The sequence below is a fragment of the Eptatretus burgeri genome, chromosome 17, assembly GCF_056783735.1.
Source record: "Eptatretus burgeri isolate ZD-2024b chromosome 17, Ebu_testis_v1, whole genome shotgun sequence".
Taxonomy (NCBI): Eukaryota; Metazoa; Chordata; class Myxini; order Myxiniformes; family Myxinidae; genus Eptatretus; species Eptatretus burgeri.
This window is the reverse complement of record NC_140977.1, coordinates 29,748,467-29,765,978: the sequence shown is the minus strand read 5'-3', so window position 1 is coordinate 29,765,978 and position 17,512 is coordinate 29,748,467. Positions and strand designations below refer to the sequence as shown.

At 44.5% G+C, this 17,512-nt stretch overlaps 1 protein-coding gene and 1 long non-coding RNA gene across 3 annotated transcripts in view; both read right to left on the bottom strand.

Moving 5' to 3' along the window:
* The window catches only part of LOC147009656 (uncharacterized), a 38,978-nt gene extending 25,356 nt beyond the window's left edge, over nucleotides 1–13,622 (bottom strand). For both annotated transcript variants that reach the window (XR_015053058.1, XR_015053059.1), the window contains exon 1: nucleotides 13,448–13,622. This is a non-coding gene — a long non-coding RNA (uncharacterized LOC147009656). The remainder of the gene's footprint in view (nucleotides 1–13,447) is intronic.
* Nucleotides 13,623–14,197: 575 nt separating this feature from the next.
* LOC147009655 (uncharacterized) lies at nucleotides 14,198–16,762 on the bottom strand. Its single transcript, XM_085862503.1, has 4 exons — nucleotides 16,583–16,762; nucleotides 15,378–16,334; nucleotides 15,000–15,053; nucleotides 14,198–14,883 (listed from the first exon to the last, which is right to left on the bottom strand). Exons 1-4 carry the CDS (start codon nucleotides 16,671–16,673, stop codon nucleotides 14,525–14,527), a joined length of 1,461 nt encoding a protein of 486 aa, XP_085718629.1. The 5' UTR covers nucleotides 16,674–16,762; the 3' UTR covers nucleotides 14,198–14,524.
* Nucleotides 16,763–17,512: the final 750 nt, after the last annotated feature.

The following is a 17,512-nucleotide window of genomic DNA, read 5'->3' as shown; positions in this document are numbered from 1 at the left end:
CAATCAACGATTTAATTTTTTTCTGGTGAAAGTAGTTTTATTCACAAATGCGCGTCACATGATGTGCGTTCACTGTTCATTGTTTGAGGAACCACATCACTTGAGCGAATAATCAAAGTCTGAGTGATACAGCAAAACGGATGAGATAGACTTTACCAAAATAGTTTATAACAGTTAATCGCCTAAAATAACCCCAGAAGAACTAAAAGGAAGTAAACAGGAACTTTCAGTGTTTAATAATTTGTTTATCTGTGTTCCTTTGTTGGGTTGTGTTGAAGAGAGGACGTTGGCCTGGCATCTTGGAGGTTGTGGGTTGAAATGGAGAGGAAGGCTGGAGGGTCCGCTGATTAAATTCTCAACTTGGAGAGCCTGACATAGTCTCAAAATAATTGCCATCTTGTGAAATAGTTGTTCCACTGGGAAAACGGTGCTGATTAATGGGATCCTCAGACTTGTATTCTAACCTGCTCTGGGCGATACATGGACCATGCCCGTCGTTAATCAGTGTGAACTCGTTTTCATTTTCCTCCATTGTCAAACCTGCTTCTGTGACCTGTAAGCGCTTATACCTTAAAACAAGCAAACTGGCAACCCAAACCTGCAAGACCTGAGATGACCAGGGATCAAAATTATGACCAGGGAAGGTGTGTAAATGGAATGTTTTGAGATGAAAGGGATAGGGATGGGGGTTTGGGATTGAGATTGGGGAGGGAGAGAGTCAAACTAAGGGAGGGGATGGGGTGAAACCTCTACTAGACACCATCCCGGTTCCCCTTAATGCCAAAGGACCATATTTTTTTTTCCCAAAAGTTACGACAAACAACTCGTCTTACACAGTGGTACACTGCCTTTACAAAATGAAAAGTATCTGCAACCATCAGGTTGCAACAGTTGCGGTTTGGATCAGCACCACAATGGTTTTTGCTTGCAATTGTGGTTGTGGAAACATTTCCTTTTGGGAAAGGCAGTACCTATTTGTAAGAAGGTTCTCTGCATGCTTTAAGCTTTGACCTATTCGTATAAGGAGAAAAGAAAAAGACTGCTCTCTTTGCATTTCAACAGCATTGATGATCTTCCCTCTCTGCCCATCTTGACCGTATTGATCACGTATCTAAAATCGGGCGTAAATGCATTCTTAAATGCCACCAGCCATTCTATTTTCATTTCATCACCTCCACCACTACTGTCTGTCTGTCTATCTGTTTGTCTGTTAGCAGGATATCTCAATGCTATGTTAGCAGATCCGGCCTATCAGTGGGATACAGAATGTGAACTGTTCAGCCTGGCGGAGGAGGGATGCGCTCCACCGAGTGTTATTCTAGTTGTTTTTGCAATTAATACTTTTTTGGCCTGATAAATCAGATTGAAGATGATCTCTCATATAAAGAGTTTGAGCCCCGAGCCTGGTGTTGGCGCAGTGGTTAGGGCAGCGGCTTGGGATCCAAAAGGTCCTGAGTTCAAGCCCCGTTGGGCCACTGAATTAATACACCAGGGGGTTGACTCAGCCTGTCATCCTTCCGAGGTCGGCGAAGTGAGTACCAGCGTACTAGGCCGGTGTATACCCCAGTTAAAATAGGTGTACCATATCCCTGTGTCATAAGAGGCGACCAGGGTTGCGTCAGGAAGGGCATCCGGCGTAAAACATGTGCCAAATCACTATGCGCATCATACGGATGATCCGCTGTGGCGACCCCTAACGGGAGCAGCTGAAAGAAGAAGATAAAGAGTTTGAGCCCTATGGGACTGCCACAGTAATTATTGAGCATGAGTGAAAGGGGATGAACTCTATACGTTGGATGCATACGTTCATAGTTGGGCCCAGTTTCCCCTCTCAAAGGCCTAAATGAGATCTCCAATGCCCACAAGTGAGTTCAAGGAGCTGGCTTAACAATCTTGGTTTGATAAATAAATAAATACATCCTCAAATCTTCAACATGCCCATCAGTATAGTTGTTGGATTGAACATCTCAGGGTGGTTTCTGTTTTTAAATACACTGTGGTCCTTTGACTACGATTCCCTGAAATATCTACATGTCATTGTGATTCAGTCGTACTCAACAGCACTAGGATGGTAGAGCAACACATCAACAACTTTCTGGACTTCTTTTTCATTTTATACAGTATTTTTGGTGGATTTTTTTTTAATAGTTTTCCAAGAACCAGTTCCAGCTTGATATTTGCATTCCTCTTATGAAAATAATTATTTCCCAACCTCATTCGCAGTTTCGTTGCTGTCACTCAGTTCAGCTATACTCTGTTCTGCTCTCTCGTGTTTTGACACTCACACTAAGTATGAAACTATGTGGCTTTTTACCGTGGAATCCTTTCACTTCGACTTTCCTTCCACCCATCCGAAACATTGCAACTTCTTTATGCTCATCTTCAACCTGTTGTATTTTTGGGGATTTGGGGGTTTTCCAAACTTTTAAACTTCATTGTCAACCAATTGTCATTCAGCTCTGTAATATGTGTTGATACACTCAATTGGATCCCATTCTTTCAGGAAAGGCACCCTTGCAGAAACAGACATGTGATGGTGCATTTCCTTGCATTGGTATTACCATGATGAACAGCTAACAAAAGGAACAGTGTATGTGCTACTGTATGTGAATGTGTTCGCATTGGGATTCTCGAGCCTGTTTATTCCTGATAGGTGAAACACTTTGCAACTCATGGCCACAGAAAACAGACTTTTTGGAACGCCGGACGCATTTTCCTTTGTTAACAAATTCTCCCTGAATGGCGCTCCTACGTTGAAAGTTTCCATGTCACTCGCTCAAGTTGTTGCAGAGAAAAGGAATGAAAAAAAAAAAGAATAAAGGTGAAAAAGTGACAATGGAAGAAAAAAAAAGTGAAAGCCTCGGCCGACGTTCCGCAACATGGTCAAGGATGGTTGTGGACGCCTAGTACCAGTTAATTTGTCTTTTTCATATTTTCATAATGGTTTGTTAAAAATTTGATGGCAAAAGCTCAAACAGTAAAAAAAGTTATGGCCTGGACACACACACACACACACACACACACACACACACACACACACACACACACACACACACACACACACACACACACACACACACACACAATGCCAAACCCTGTCTCCTGCTGTGTGCAGAACAATCCAGGGACACGTTTGTTTTATATTAAGAAAAAAAATCCAAATTAAGTTAGAAGTGCTATGGAGCAGAAGAACTCCTGTGCTCTGATGGAGGAGAGCCATGCTGGCTATGTGCCAAGAAACGTTAGCCAGATTTCTGGCTACTGCAGGGTGAAAAAAATGAAAGGGTAGAGGTGACTTTGCTGAAGAAAATAAAGTGATGGTATTCATAGAATACTGAACACGCACAGTCTTGAAAAGGACTTTGTGTGAGCCAACAATTCTGGCAGCAAGCTTGTAATTAAAAAATTTAAATTCAAATCAAATGGAAGACCAAATAAAATAGGGACTGCATTGGAGTCATCAGGAGGAACCTGGAGAGGACTCAGGTTTCAACTGCTACTCCTCTTCCCTCAAACCCATCCAGATGCTGCCAAGTGAGCCGTATTCAAAATAAAAATAAAAAATTAAATAATTCTGGCTTCCAGACCATGGGTCCGATCAACTTGAAATTAAACACATATATTCCTCATCAGTAAGAGATCTTAATGTTGAAATTTCACATTGATTGATGCAGCGGTTCAAGAGAGAGAATTATTTAAATATCTTTCTTCAATCCAATATGGCTGCCAAACCATGTGACCTATCAATTAATTGTTGATGAACACCCTGATGTCCCCAAGGCTTGGGGAACATGTTTCTGAAGTTTCCCCTAAATCTGTCCAGCCATTCTGGAGAAGATTTTTGATGGTTTTAGGGGAAATCCAATATGGCTGCCAAACAATGTGACCTATGACATCATAGTAATGGAACTTTTTGTTCCTCTTGGATAGGCAGTCATACCTGTAAAGTTTCTCCTCGATCTGTTTCGCCGTTTCGGAGAAGAAGATTTTTGAATGTTTTTTTTTTTTTAATGGCTGCCTAATCACATGACCAATGACATGAAAAAAAATTTAGTTGATCAATTTATCCATAGATGACACTCAAAAAATTTTATACTGAAAAGATGTAGCGTTCTACATATGCAATTATGACGTCACAACGAAAGCACCGACAACATCATATCAAACACATTTCTTCCCCATGGGGAGTACTTGACAGGTGCCAAGTTTCAATTTTTTTCCATGGAGCCATTTTGGAAATCAGAGGTCAAACATTTCTCCTTTTTTCCAGCATGGCTGCCATACCAAGTGTCCTATGATGTTTTTGTCCTATATCCGGGTCTACAGACACCAACCGTAGACCCGAAATTCAAGACAGAAGGAGGCAGACAAACAATGGGTGTGGGGAGTAATGGGGTGCAGGAGAGGATGCATGTGGTGGACAAGATCGGTACAAAATAAAACTCTCAGGAGGAAAAACTGGAAAGTTGGAAGGAGGAGGGAATGGGATGGGTTAACAAGGGTAGAAAAGATCATGGTTTTCGATTGGGGACGATTTGACATGGTGACGAACAGCTGCCTTGAAGATCTAGAAGGAAGAATGAGATTTGAGAGGATGTGTAAGTTGGTTCCACAAGTGTGAAAACAAGAAGAACAAAGGTAGAAGTGAGCGGTGATTCTGGATTTAGGTAGTTTCACCAGAAGAGGTAGATGATGGAGTGTGTGTGTGCCCTGCAGAAATATTTGGGGGAGGGGAAGGGGTGAGGGCAAAGCACAGAAAGAACAGAGTGTGCAAGCGCAGAAATGAGGATGTTGAAAACAGAGAGACCACCGACCTGTCTGCGATGGCAAAGTAATAGGTTCATAGACTCAGCTTCATCACAGGAGAATCCAATAATTTTGAAGGTCTTGGTTTTTATGACGTAAAGTTGAGCAAGATGTGAGGCATAGGAGCCAGTCCAGAGAAGAGAGTAGTACTCCATCAAGCTGGGGATGAAGGTCTTGCAGGTGGATAGTTCAGGTGTGCCAAGGAATGATTTTGTACAATGGAGGATGCACAGTCAGCAGCTGGCTTTGGAGGTCAACCTGAAATGTGGTTTGCCCAAGAAAAATCATGGCTGATAGTGAGACCCAGGAGTTTGAATGACTGAACTTCCTCAAGAGGATTGTTAAAGATGTTGATACGAGGGCAAAAGAAGGATTGGACAAAAGAGGCCAAAGAGTTTATCTATACTAATACTGTATATGTCAGTTGGTGAGTCAGTCTGTCTATCGGTCTCCTCCATAACTCCAAAACCATGAAACCTAGCGGCCCCAAATTTTGCATGCATACAGAGGGAACTCCAAGGTGGTGCATGAAGGAAAACTGAGTGCTTGACTTGGAACAAGCCGCAACAATTTCTTTACGATAATTTTTTTTTTCTTCACTTTCCTCACTCATATCATCTAATAGCTGTTCATCATACCTTCAAATCCCTGGATACATTGCAATGCTTATAAACGCCCGAAGACACCAGCGTTTGTGGCTTTATTTAATTTCCGCACATGCCATAACCTCTAGAATTTCCTAATGAGCCGAATTTCAAAATTTAAACTTCTTAATTGACATCAGGAGTTCCGACTGCTAAAAACTGTTCCATTTGTCCAATTCGGACTTGCCAAGCCAGCCGTTCCTTATCAACCGTTGAGATGGAGTGCTTGCTTGAGTGTTTAAGCCACTTGGCGAGCGCTATACAAGCTGCTTGGGTGTTCGTTTCCAAGCCATGACTGTACGTGGAAAAAGTGTTTGCACTGTCACTGAATATATTTATCGACTTGAACAAAGTTCAGGCCTTGAACAACTTGAACAACAAAGTTGACTTGAACAACAAAGTTCATTGTCTATTGCATCCATACGATAAAAACACAAAAATTGTATGACATAAAAACAATACAACCACCATACACCACAAGCTGTTGAACGGCCATTTGCGTATGCACAGACAGAGAAAATGTTGTAAAACTTTCTGCCGTAAAATCTCTGCCGTTAATTGTAACTCCTCGTAGATAGCAAGGCAACAATCTGGTGTTGGCCTCGTGGTTAGGGTGGTGGCCTGGTATCTGAGAGTCCTATAGTTCAACCCCCGTTTTCCGGTTAATTGGTGAATTAACACTAATGGGGTTGATTCAGCCTGTCATCCTTCCAAGGTCGGCAAAATGGGTACCAGTGTAGCAGCCAAAAGGCTGCACACGAAGGGACAGGGGTATTGACGGATTTATTAAAAATCTAGTATTGGTGTAGCACAGGCATGATGAGCCGAATGGCCCCCTCCTGTGCCTTAATTTCCTTGTAAATTCCTTCCTTGAAACAACGAACGAGAAAATGCCGAATGATGGCTGAATAAACCCAGAATAAAATGCCCAGATTAAACAAGGAAAATGGCTCCGAATAAAAAGAGAATATATTAAAAACAAAAAACAGAAAGAACACAGCCTCTCATGCAAAACATAGTGTTGGCTACAGTTAGTACAGCGGTGTGTTTGTTTGTGTTTGTTTTTGTGAGTGTTTGCATAAGTGTGTGTGTGTGTGTGTGTGTGTGTGTGTGTGTGTGTGTGTGTGTGTGTGTGTGTGTGTGTGTGTGTGTGTGTGTGTGTGTGTGTGTGTGTGTGTGTGTTCGCGTGTGTGTTTGTATGTATTGTTGCGGAACCACATGCATCCAACAGATAGTGGTCCCAAGACAGTTATCCCATTAATGTACGTGTAGATAGACCCCTTCCCTTTTGTATAGTGGGAAAACGGGGGCGTGCGTTGCGAGGATCTCATAGCTCGGTTTGCTTACGTCATTCCTTCATCATTTCATTTCTAACCTCATTCCTACTCTTCCTTTCTGATTATTGCGAAGGTAAATCTGAGCCACGTGCGTCCTTCGCCGTGAGATGGGTCCTCACTCCTCAGGTAAGGCCAAGCAAGCGTTACGCTGGACACCCCTCCGTGGACATCACAGCCTGCCAAACGCACGCGCAGCGGTAATTTCCACCCAATGGACAGAAAGCACACCCAGCACGACGCCCACGCTGCACGGAACGCGTACTGAGGCCGATGATTAATAGAAGGGGAACCCAACGCCACATTGCGCGGGATGCGAGTGTGCAAGGCGCAAGCGGCGCGTCACTTTCAAACAATTTGTGGACTAATTATATCGATCGGGTTTCGTCCCGCGCACACGACACCGGAATCGGGCGAGCACGAGCGCTGGCCACGTGCGTAATGGCGGATCGGAACGGAAGATGATGTACGGAACGTGCTCTCAAAGGCAGACCCGTGCGCCGCTCGCGACACTGTTATCGTCCAGAGCGGGGCACGGATAGGCACATCTTACTGTCTGTGCATGGGTCCGCCATAACATCTTACCATCGGTCTTCGCCCACCACGACCACAACAAATGTCGCCCGCGGACGGCACACATCCTCCCGCACCTCCGCCTCGATGTAGTTGCTACCAGGCAGAGGCGTGCTACGCAGTCGGGATTGCTCGGGCCGCGTGACGCATCATGGAGCAGCCATTGATCAGCGCTAGTCGGAGGCGCCCGGGCAGGCACGCGGGACCGACGCCACCCTCGGCCAGTTGTCAGGGCACGGCCCGGGGGTTCTTGCAAGGCAATTCATGATGCAGAGTTCGGTGTGGGCAATTCGTATCATGTCGTGCGGTCCGAGCGAGACATTTTTACGGCTCTGGGTCACCTTGCCGGAAGAGGAATGTTGCTGCTTCCGGCCATCGAGGCCGGGCCGCACGGGGTGCAGTGGCCAATCAGAGCACCCAGTTCGGGTGACGACGCGTTGCTTTGGGATGCCCCCCCCGCCCCGCACCGCGGGGCCTATAAAGGTCGGAGCGGGGCCATTCGCTCGCTCTCTGCTCTGTCTCGCCTCCCGCTCACTTCGACTCGGCCTACCTCGACTCTGCATTCTGTCGTCATCGCTGGACTCCTCATCCTCCTCTTCTCCGCCCACACGACGCTGACTCCACCCACCTGGTTTTCTGTTTCTGTGTGTGTGTGTGTGTGTGTGTGTGTGTGTGTGTGTGTGTGTGTGTGTGTGTGTGTGTGTGTGTGTGTGTGTGTGTGTGTGTGTGCGCGAGTGTGTGTGTGTGCGCGAGTGTGTGTGTGTGCGCGAGTGTGTGTGTGTGCGCGAGTGTGTGTGCGAGTGTGTGTCCTGGCGCCTGTCTATATAAGTAAGCCTGCAGAAGATTGTTATTATTTTCTAGTTGGGTCTGCTCTGCGTCCGCTTTCATAAGTTGCTTGATTATTGCCCCACCACACCTTTCTTCCCTATCTCTGCTTGCACACCCCAATAAATCTCTTGACGGTACCACATACCTTTCCTCGCCCCATCTATATATTAATACTGAAGGACCAATTTTGTGCTCCTCCTCGCGTTCGCGTCACGTTTTTCTCGGTACTGTGACCTGGACTGAAAGAAACTTCGTACCTGTAAGAGTGCATCGCACATAGTGGCAATAGTCAACTTTCAACTCTGAAGCAGAATAAACACTTTTCGTTTTACATTCGTTTACATGGTGACGTGTGACGTCACCGCTGAGAGGCGTCAGGACGTCATGACATCGGTTATTCGCTGATGTCATTACGTCCGTCGTCAGAACGTTACTGCTGAGAGGTGTAATTACTAATTCCACTCTTCGAAAATAGCGTTTGCAATGTAAAATCCTCTTCTGCACTTGGTGACGACCTCAGAATGTGAATTTGGCACAAAAAATGTAACAAGAAACATTGTACAGTAGACGCCACTTTATAAATCCACCATGGGACCACGCCGTTTGGATTTATTAAGCAGAGAACCTATTTTCAGCCACCTACTGGATAAATAAGACAAAAAGCGAATGTCGTTAAACACTGCTTTATGCCACAAAAACATTGATTTATCAAACGGTGACAAGGGGATTGTTCAAAAGAATCTCTCCAAGGTCACTTGCTTGGGAGGGAAGGTTTTGCGCAAATGTTCCTTTATTGAATCCGTCACGTGGCGGAAATCGGGATGGGCAAAACCTGAGAGTTGCATCCCCTGTCCAATTTGGCGAGTGCCGTCCACATCTCTGCCGCTGTTGGCATGGGCTCAGGTTCGTCGTCGCTTTCTTCCCTTGGCCGTTGGGATTCGGGGTCGGAGGGATTCGAGCGGCGGCGGGATTCGAAGTCCGTCGCCAGTTGCTGTTGTTTTTTGTTTTTTTTTCACTCTGTGGCAGCGCATACTACATCAAACTTAGGTTGAGACTTCGCACGTGCCAAGCAGGTGGATTTATTAAACGGAGGATTTCTCGATGTAAAATTCCGTTCCAACTCATTTTGGTCACAATCAGTGGCTGGATTTTATAACTGTGGATTTATAAAGTGGTGTCTACTGAATCTTCTATCAATCTATATATTAATACTGAAGGACCAATTTTGTGCTCCTCCTAGCGGTCGTGTCACGTTTTTTCTCGGTACTGTGACCGGCACTGAAAGAAACTTCGTACCTGTAAGAGTGTATCGCACATAGTGGCAATAGTCAACTTTCAACGCTGAAGCAGAATAAACACTTTTCGTTGAGATGGGGGCTAGGAGTGAAGAGACGGGGGCAGGGAGTGAAGAGGCGGGGGGCAAGGTAAGCAAATTTTTGGGCGGAGGTAAGCAAATTGAAAGCGTGAACAGGGGGAAATGGGGCGGGGGCTGGGTTGAATGAGGCGGAGTTGAGTGTGAGAGGGTGGACGGGGTGGGGGCCCGGGGCAAGTAGGGTGGGGAATCAAACTACGGGTGGTGGGAGTGAAGAGGCGGGGCTGGGGTAATTACATTTTTGGGCAGGGGTAAGCGGATTGAATGGGGCAGGGGCGGGGGATGAGTAGGCGGGGGCAAGCACACCCTGTCCAGTCCATGTCCCTCGAGTGTGTGTGAGCTGGTGAGAGTGGTTGAATGAACGGAATCCGTCTGTGATGGGGTTTCAGCTAGTTGTAAATAAATTATTATTAGAAATGTTCCCTGCTCGTGTTTGTCTCTTCCTTCATTGATCCAGCATGGTCTGAATCCTAGCTTAGCCAGGACTTTATTCCCAACAATCCCTTCCTTTTAGCCAGTACGTCCTTGGCAGTGTCGCTCGGCTGCATCCGATCCAGTAAAGTGATCCTGTCCGATAGAGTGATCTGGTTCGGACAAGGCGTACCGAGGGCGTGTTCCCCGGTAATTAAATCATGTGATGAATTAGGTAACCCAGTTAACCCATAGACGGGAGGACCCTCGGTCACGCGATTGAGTTATTGACGTCCACAGTCGGTTAAGCGACACACCGCGTCACGGAATTATCTGTGTGCAACGGCCTATAATTCCGGGGAGTCTGGTGGGAGCCGAGATAGCTCCCCCCCCTCGTGGTCTTCTCACCCGATCCCCTGCCCGCAACAGTGTGTGTGTGTGTATGAGGGTGTGCGTGCGTGTGTGTGTGTGTGTGTGTGTGTGTGTGTGTGTGTGTGTGTGTGTGTGTGTGTGTGTGTATGAGGGTGTGCGTGCGTGTGTGTGTTTGTATGTATGTGTATGTATTTGTACGTATGGATGAGTGTATGTCTGTGTGTTGTTTGTTTGTTTGTATGTGTGTGTGTTTGTATGGATGTATGTGTGTGTGTTTGTGTGTTTGTGTTTGTTTGTATGTATGTTTGTGTGTGTGTGTGTGTTTGTTTGTTTTATTTTCTCATCTTATTTTTGTGTTTGTGTTTATATTTTTGTGTGCCTGATAGAATCGTTAGGAACAGTTGTGTGTGAAAAAAACGAGGTGTGTGTGCGCATGCACAATTTAATGGTGATGCAACAGCATATTAGGCTCCTCCACATAGACCTGCAGTGTCATTTGTATCAGTGATATTCCCAATTTCATGCACATTTTAATTGGAATATATAATTCATGCACAAACCCTTCTTCCTTCCTGTAAGCATAATGAATAGATGTCCTTGAAGTAGGCACTACAATGGCACAACACTCACGGTGCAGACCCTGACCCAACCCGTGATATCCTGCATGGTAGGTCACAGGTCACAGCAAAACCATGACTTGCAAATGTGTCAACAGAGGCAAGCCCCCATAAACCTCGTCATGTGACTTGCAGGAACAACCTACAAATGATTACGCATTTCCCCTTTTCAAGCCGAAAGTTACAAAACTGAAACGGAAAGTTTCACTGAAACCACGTTGCGTCAAGATGGTCACTCTTTTAACCACTGTGAGTTGTGTGGGGGAGATGGTTGGGTCGTTAAACCAATGAAATAAAACCTTGCGTTGTCAGAGCACTCAACATGCAACATTTGAGTGCAAAATACATTTGCATGTCCCTTGACACGCTTCAAGATGCATATGAATCCTTAAATTGATGAGGTGGGCAAGATCATACACGTTGGTGAAATGGTTGGAGCGTCTGATCTGAGTCTGGGAAGTTGGCTAGTTCAAACCCTGGCTGTCATACCCAAAGTTTATGGTTTTATTTAATGGTGTGGCATGTACACACATCAAAAAACACAGGAAAAGCTTACCCCGAGCACTCAAGCAACCCCTTATACAACCAGCCTTAGCCTCAAAAAAATTCAAAAATACGTCTTGCTTAATGCTGAGCGTTTAAAGGGGATAGAGCACGGACCAACAGCCATAAGTTGGGAACCTTTGCGCAGGCTTCGATGGACCTCATGGCCTCCTGCGTCAATTTCAATTGTAAGGGAACTTGTATAAAACTAGAAGGTCACTCGGTAGAACAGATATCCTCCGCCCCGTAATGCCTGATCCACGAGAACATGTCGGGCTCTCAATAGTAAAAATCACTTTTAAAATTCTAATAGCTGGATCCAGATCCGGATCTTCACTAAAATCTAATCAGTTCGCCCACAAAATTTCATCCAGATCCGTCGACAACTTTTTGAGATATCCTGTACACAAACAGACAAACAAACAGAAAAACAAACAAACAAACAGAGAGAAAGGTGTGAAAACATAACCTCCTTCACCTTCGGTAGCGGAGATAATAAAATACCATGTTTCCATTGTCGCGTCGCATGGAAGTTGTTGCAGTCTGTGTATCAGTTGAGGTGTCCAAGCTTTACCCAAATATTTGTTGCATGAAACATGTGGGACGAAGCGGGTGAGTGTAAATCATCCCGCAACATGTCATGCAGCACGTGTTATGTATCATGGAAAGATTGTACACGTACCCTCATCCTTTTCCCAAAGGGTCATCGAAGCATAACACTGGTCTGCGTCATTTCAGAGGTCTAGGTTTTCTCAACGGATCATATATGTTTTTTGCATGCTGGATTTAGAAATGTATCTCATTTCGCTCAATCAGGTCAAGTTTTCTCAATTTTAAGGAAAATAAGGAAAATATAAATATAAAATAAGGAAAATATCTCAATTTTAAGGAAAAAAATAATCAAAATTTTAGTTTTTTTTAATTAGCATTTTATTTCATTCAAAATCAGACTTACATTGACAGAAAATGTACAAACTTTATATAAAATAACGCACAAATACCGTTAATGTGAAATTGAACATTAAAAAGATGAAGGAAAACAGCGACTGCTGGACCGACTCAAGTTGGGTGTTGCCAGAAACAACGATTTATCTATATTTTTCTGAAATTGAAATGAAAGTAATTGAGAAGGCACTTTATTCCACATTAACGGTACTTGTGTGTCATAATATGTATAGTTTGTACATTTTCTGTCAATGTAAGTCTGATTTTGAATTTTAAAAATGCTAATTAAAAAAACAAAAATTTTGATTTTTTTTCCCTTAAAATTGAGATAACATAAAAACTTGACCTGATTGAGCGAAATTAGATACATTTCTAAATCTAACATGCAAAAAGCATATAAGAGCCGTTGAGAAAACCTAGACCTCTGAAAAAAATATTTCAAATGCAGCCCAGTGATAATTATACTCGAAGGTCACTCGGTAGAGCACATATCTCCGACCCGCAATGCCCGATCCATCAGAACACATCGGGCCCAATACATTTTTGAGATATCGTATTGTAATCGCTTTTGGCCCTTTCTCTCAATGGTGAAGAATCACTTTTAAGATTAAATAATTCTCGTAGTCTGATCCGGAATCGAATCGATTCGTCCTTACCAAATACCCAACACGTCCACCAAGTTTCATCCAAATCCGTCCGCAACTTTTTGAGATATCGTGCACACAAACAAACAAACAAACAAACAAACAGACAGAAAGGGGTGAAAATGTCACTGCCTTCCATCTTCGGTGACGCATAATAAAATACAAGCAACTACCGGTGAAAAAGGACGACGTCACAATGGTGTGTCAATGACAGAAACACATCGGCCTGTAATCCTCGGTGAACAACTTCACAGCATCGCAGTTTCACTCTCTCAGGATAACAAAGCACTGCCGAAAGCTCGAAAGGACCATTTAATGAATAAATCAGCAAATGTGGCAAAGTTTTTAACCTCCTTACCCCCCATTCCCGTTTCCTCCCGAACTTCTTTCCCTTCTCTCCGCACCACCTGACCCTCCTTTGCTCTCTCTCCCATCCCTTTTAAACTTGTGAAAGTTCATGTGCCCATTGCGCACAGCTCTACAATATTGTATTCGATAAATATCTGAGATGGAGACCTTCCTTGCTTGGCAAACTCATGATGAATCATGATTGCTGACAAGTGATTGGACCACATTACTATAAGTGTTCTGTCCTCCTTGATGGCATCGTGTTGATGATTAATCTATTCGGCTTGGCGGTGTCAGAGTCCAGACCCTTCGGCCACAAATCAGGTTTGTCATGTCCCTGATTCTTGTTTGTCAGGTTACGTTAATTTACATGAATGTTTGTGTGCCTTGTATCTTCTGGGAAAGACCACTTATTTGCAAATTGTATAAACCAGAAACACCCGCTCCCTTAGGGAACAGCCTGAAAAGGGGGGGGGGGGGAATAGTGGGAGAGGTGGAGTAAATATATTTTGTGCCATGGCTAATAATTCCTCCCCCCCCACCCCCCACCTTGTCTACAGCAGGGAACAGCGCTGTAATACATGTTCAGGTGAAAATGGTAAGTCGTCTCTGCCCTCCTCGCGATGGTGGAGGGGTGGAGAGTTTTTTTGTTTGTTTGGGGTTTTTTGGTGCCCATGACCTGACCCTGGGTACTACCAGCACATATGCAAAATTTGGTGGAGATCGGTTTACATCTACATTCCACAAACATACAGTCTAGCCATACAGAGAATTCCCTGATTTAATACAGCAGGAAAAGGAAAACTCAACAATAAAGCAGATAATGTGGAATTTCACTTTGTGTACATACATGAACCATGTAAGAACAAAGTACTTTTATTCTCTTTTCAAGATTCTTCTGCACATTATTACATTACATTGAAACGATACTGATAAAATCCCTCGTCGTCGGAAATGATTTCGGCTCTCTACTGACATTCTCCGAGGAAGTTGATGAAAAGTAACTGCAAACTCCATCCCAGCATATGTTGCTCGTTTGCTGAGTCACATAAAACATGGAGATTTCCTGGATTTTTTTTATTTTTTTTCAGTCATGGAATTCGCAGAAAAATGGACGTGGGATGGCACAATCGACTTCACCTTCTGTGACGTTACTGGAAACAACCATGCAGCTCTGGCTGTCTGCATCCATAGCTTGCATCAAATACCGCTCTGCAGGTACTAATAAGGGATCATCGATCCAATCGGTACTGAGGTCGCAGGAGCCAATGTAGGCCTCCACCGTATCTGTGTACCGAAGATGTTTCAAAAGCAGTTTTGCTTGAGAGCTGCTCGTTAGCACCACGAGAGTCCCATTTTGTGACGCACAATAAGATGAGGCGGCTGCAGCCGATAACTTGTGTCCGTCGGAGAACAATAACCACGTTCCCTCCTTCGTGGAAATCACTAGATTGGAGTAAAGACACAAAAGCATCAAAGAGAATGGGAGACAACCAGACTGTTCCAGCCTTACAGGATGCATGCAATACCAAGAAAAGTGTTATCAAATATTGTTGACTTACACTTCCTGAGTATACTGAAAAGTATCTGATTCTTAAACAGATGAGAAGATGTGGCTGAAAAGAAAAGATTAAAACAAGTTAGAATTGGTGTCAGAAACAACTTTTAACTTTTGCGTTATCAGAAAAATATTAATCGGATATGACTTTTCCCATTGGAGAAATGCCATCCGTGTGTCTCAAGTGGCGGGTGGGGGGGGTGGGGGGTCTCATGGTAGTCAACGACCAGGAAAGGTCCTAATGTCAGGGAGAGGTTGAAAATTTATACTCAATTTGGGGGGTATGGAAATTTGTCTCGGGTACCAGCCGAGTACAATCCACTACGGAGAACAAGCAAACCGGCAACAAACATTACGAGTTTTATACTGCCGATAAACTCACTTTTATCGAAGTCACCATCAAAGCAATTCGGTAACTTCTCCATATCGCAAAACCAGCTTTTTCCAGGCTCTCCTTTCCATCCGACTTCTCCTTTTTCTCCAACGCAGCCCTTCAACCCCGCAAAACCACGCGGTCCGATGTCCCCTTTATCACCTTTATCTCCACGGCGTCCTTTTTCTCCACAATCACCCTCGCATCCCTTCTTTCCAGGCAATCCACAAAGTCCTTCAACACCTTTGTCGCCCTTCAATCCAGGATTTCCATTGGCTCCAGTCTCACCCTTGCAACCTTTTAAACCAGGAATTCCTGGTTTACCTGGAATTCCAAGGCATCCAGGATCACCAGCATTTGCTTTGTTTCCCTTCTCTCCAAAACAGCCCTGTTCTCCAGGTTCTCCCTTGGAGCCATCTTGTCCTGGTGCCCCAGGACTTCCATGAAATCCTGGAGCACCACGATTTCCCTTATTTCCCTTGTATTTACAAGTTCCAGGCTTACCTGGAACTCCATGAATTCCTGGAGTGCCTTGAGAGCCTTTTTGACCAGGAAATCCAATTCCAGGTTCTCCTTTGTCTCCTTTGTTCCCAGGGTGGCCCTTTATTTCAGACATTCCTGGCTCCCCCTTTGCACCAGGAGGTCCCATTAAGCCCCTCTCTCCTTTGTAACCAGGAATGCCCATGTTCCCTTTTCCTCCTGGAGACCCATTTCCAGGAAATCCCAGTGAGCCTTTGTCACCTTTTGTCCCAGGTAATCCCAATATGCCAGGCTGTCCATGACATCCCATTTCTCCTTTTTCTCCTCTTTCACCAGGGTGTCCATTCGTTCCAGGAATCCCCATACTTCCTCGGCATCCTTTCATCCCAGGAAGACCAACAAATCCAGAAAGTCCCCGATTTCCTTTGGATCCAGTGCATCCTTTCGGTCCCACATTTCCTTTATCTCCTTTTGAACCCACGTATGCTGTAGTTGGACAAAGACATAAACATAAATCTCAATTGCCCTCTATAAATCTTTCAATGACGGTTCAAATTACGAGGTGTAATTAAATTGTGTCCCATTCCTTTAAAATCACTATAAAAGTACCGATCTGTGAACTGTGGTTTCTAGAATTGAATTGCATTTTGTCCTCGTACCTTAAACATTTCATGTGTTCTACTACCCAAAGGAACCTCTGTTAATGTTGATTCCATAAACTGTTGAAGAATTACCATAATAATGGGCATTTGTAGCTTTCTTCATCAGGAGGACATGGATCATCCAAACTAAGCAAATATGATGAAGCTGAGATCTCACCGCCATCGGAGATCTACAGGGAAACACAAGTGCTCTGAATAACGAGAGATTTACACTTTTTGTTTTTCTAAACAAGGTCTAAGGCTCATGGAAGAACTGTCACATTTCTTCTTCTTCTTTCGTACGTAGAACAACGCTGCAGGGCAGCATCATTGCCTGAGGGTGCGGCTGTGCCGCTGATACAGTGCTTCCTGTAAGTTAGGGCAGAAATTTGGAATTTGGTCATGTTGCTGGCAATAGCTCGCCAAATCTTCGCAAAGGACACCGTGAGGTCTTTGACATCCACCAACTAATGCCGGCAGATGGGAAGCCAAATTTAACGTCCATCCGAGGGACGGCACACACATTGATGAATCGCCCTGCCTGTAAAACTCCAGAATGACAGTTTATACCTGGGTCGGGATTCTAACCCAGGCGAGACAGTTTGAAGGCGAGTATGCGTACCTCGAGGCCATCCTGTCACCCAGCAGTCACACTAATCACACACAAACGTGCGACCAGAAGCACCAGACAACGAGGACTTGCAACACAGTCGGTCACCTTTGGGGAGTGATGTAACTAACTTCCCAGGGACCTTTGGGTATCAGAAATGCCATCTTAAATATGATGTCACTTTCCTCTCTGCAGTCAGTGGGGCAATTAAGGAGAAATATCTCCCCATCCACCCACTCAGGATGCCAACCAACCGGGTTTGTCTGTACTTTATCCTCTAAATTCTGCGAGTCAAGCGAGGAACCAGCACGTACCATTTTAAAGTGTTTTGGTATGACTAGACCAAAGTCAGAATCAACCTGGCGATCTCCCAGACTCGGTACGGACCCTCTAACCATAACGCCAATGAATCA

Coding starts and splice junctions, on each gene's coding strand:
- LOC147009655 (XM_085862503.1), bottom strand. CDS start 16,673: ATGGCGGTGAGATCTCAGCTTCATCATATTTGCTTAGTTTGGATGATC. Junction 16,335..16,582: donor TACAAATGCCCATTATTATG/GTAATTCTTCAA, acceptor GTCCAACTACAG/CATACGTGGGTTCAAAAGGA. Junction 14,884..14,999: donor TTTCAGTATACTCAGGAAGT/GTAAGTCAACAA, acceptor ACTCCAATCTAG/TGATTTCCACGAAGGAGGGA.